General features: G+C 41.5%; 1 protein-coding gene across 1 annotated transcript in view; it reads left to right on the top strand.

Moving 5' to 3' along the window:
• LOC119594793 (hemicentin-1-like) overlaps nt 1-1,660 on the top strand; it is a gene marked incomplete at its 3' end in the record, with an annotated part of 75,652 nt that overhangs the window by 70,242 nt on the left and 3,750 nt on the right. The window contains exons 29-31 of the mRNA XM_037943882.1: nt 390-518; nt 881-999; nt 1,534-1,642. Coding sequence (XP_037799810.1) covers nt 390-518; nt 881-999; nt 1,534-1,642 — 357 coding nt within the window. The remainder of the gene's footprint in view (nt 1-389; nt 519-880; nt 1,000-1,533; nt 1,643-1,660) is intronic.

Here is a 1,660-nt window from a genome sequence, read left to right as displayed (position 1 = left end):
ACATTTTTATTATAAATTCGACATTTAACTACTCCATATTGTATTGATTATATTAACTTGATACTTGACTTTATATTCACCTAATTCGACGCTTAATCAGCTTTATATGGAATTATCTCTGTAGTCAACTAACTCTGATCTTAAGTAAAACTGTATTGAACTGTCTTTAATTAGTTCTGCATAACATAACTCTGCTTCTTAAGTAACTCTGCATTACGTAAACTTGTCACAAAGAAAATATTTAACACCTCTATATCCAAACACCTCAATTTTCATCGCATTACGCGACCCATAAATAATTTAAAACTATAATATAAAAAATGAAAACTCCCCACTTCCTCCATGTTCCACGTCAAATAAAATTCTCACACGTTGTTTTTTTGGCGCAGGACTGGAGATCCTGGAGAGTGGGACCGTGGAAGTCTCTCGAGCAGAACCCAAGCACTCAGGAAGCTACAGATGCACGCTCACCAACTTCCTCGGTCAAGCACACATTGATTACGACGTGAAGGTCCTCAGTAAGTGTTAAAGAGACATGAGTATATGTATAGAAGTATTAGTAAGTAATCAGGTATGAGTAATTAGTAAGTATTGATATTAAGTAAAAGTAATAAGTAGGTATATGTAAGAAGTATAAGTAGTGAGTAATTATAAGTAATAAGTATTGGGTTTAGGAAGAGTAAATTACGTTTTAATAATCTTATTGTACATTTCGGGGGAAAGAAATATAAGTGCATTCTGCTTTACAACTCTGGATTGGAGATTGATAACTAAACAAACACTAACCACACATCACAACTCCCCTTCCTCAGCTCCTTACTCAAAACAAAGAACAGCAAAGACAACAAAACATTAATATCTGATGCCTCTATGTCCCCAGTCCCGCCCAGAGTGACTCAGCGGCACCGCCCAAGCGCCCCTATTGTGGTGGAGGGCGAAGACGTTGTTATCAACTGCCCAGTGGACGCCGTGCCCATCCCGACCATCACGTGGCTCAAGGTAAGTCACGTGGCTGGCCTTTGTTTACGTGCGGGACGGCGGAGGGAATGCAGCTCGGATTTGTGTTGTGATGAATGGGATATGTTTAGATGAATTATTGTACTGTGAACCATTTTGAGATTTTATTATCGTTATTATTGCTAGCCTTTCGAATACACTGCCATAAACCGATCGTTATCTTATTAAATAACAGAACCCCACAATTTGCTGGCCACCATCCATTATAAGCCGATCGTTTTCTTATTAACTAACAAAATCCCATACCTTGCTTGTCTCCCGAAACACACTTCCATAAGACTCTCTCCCACCAACTAACAAAACCCCTACTTGGCCGCTCGACACACTGGCATAAGCCGATCGTTCTCGCACCAACCAACAAAACCCCTAAGTTGCTGGCCCGTCGATATTACCAAAGGCCAACTAGCAGACCTTTTCACTGGCCACTCGACATATTGTCATAAGCCGATCTCCCACCAACTAGCCAACCCCTTAGGCCATTCGACGCTCGGTCATAAGCTGATCTTTCTCCCTCAGGACGGCGTGTCCATCTTCTCGACGAAGGACCGCGCCGACATGACCCACATCGTCGTCGAGAACAATGGCCAGACCCTCTACATCCTCGAGGCAACTGTGGATGACAAAGGTATGAATTTTGAAAAGA

This window comes from Penaeus monodon, chromosome 34, assembly GCF_015228065.2.
Source record: "Penaeus monodon isolate SGIC_2016 chromosome 34, NSTDA_Pmon_1, whole genome shotgun sequence".
NCBI lineage: Eukaryota > Metazoa > Arthropoda > Malacostraca > Decapoda > Penaeidae > Penaeus > Penaeus monodon.
This window is presented reverse-complemented; position numbering and strand designations above follow the sequence as displayed.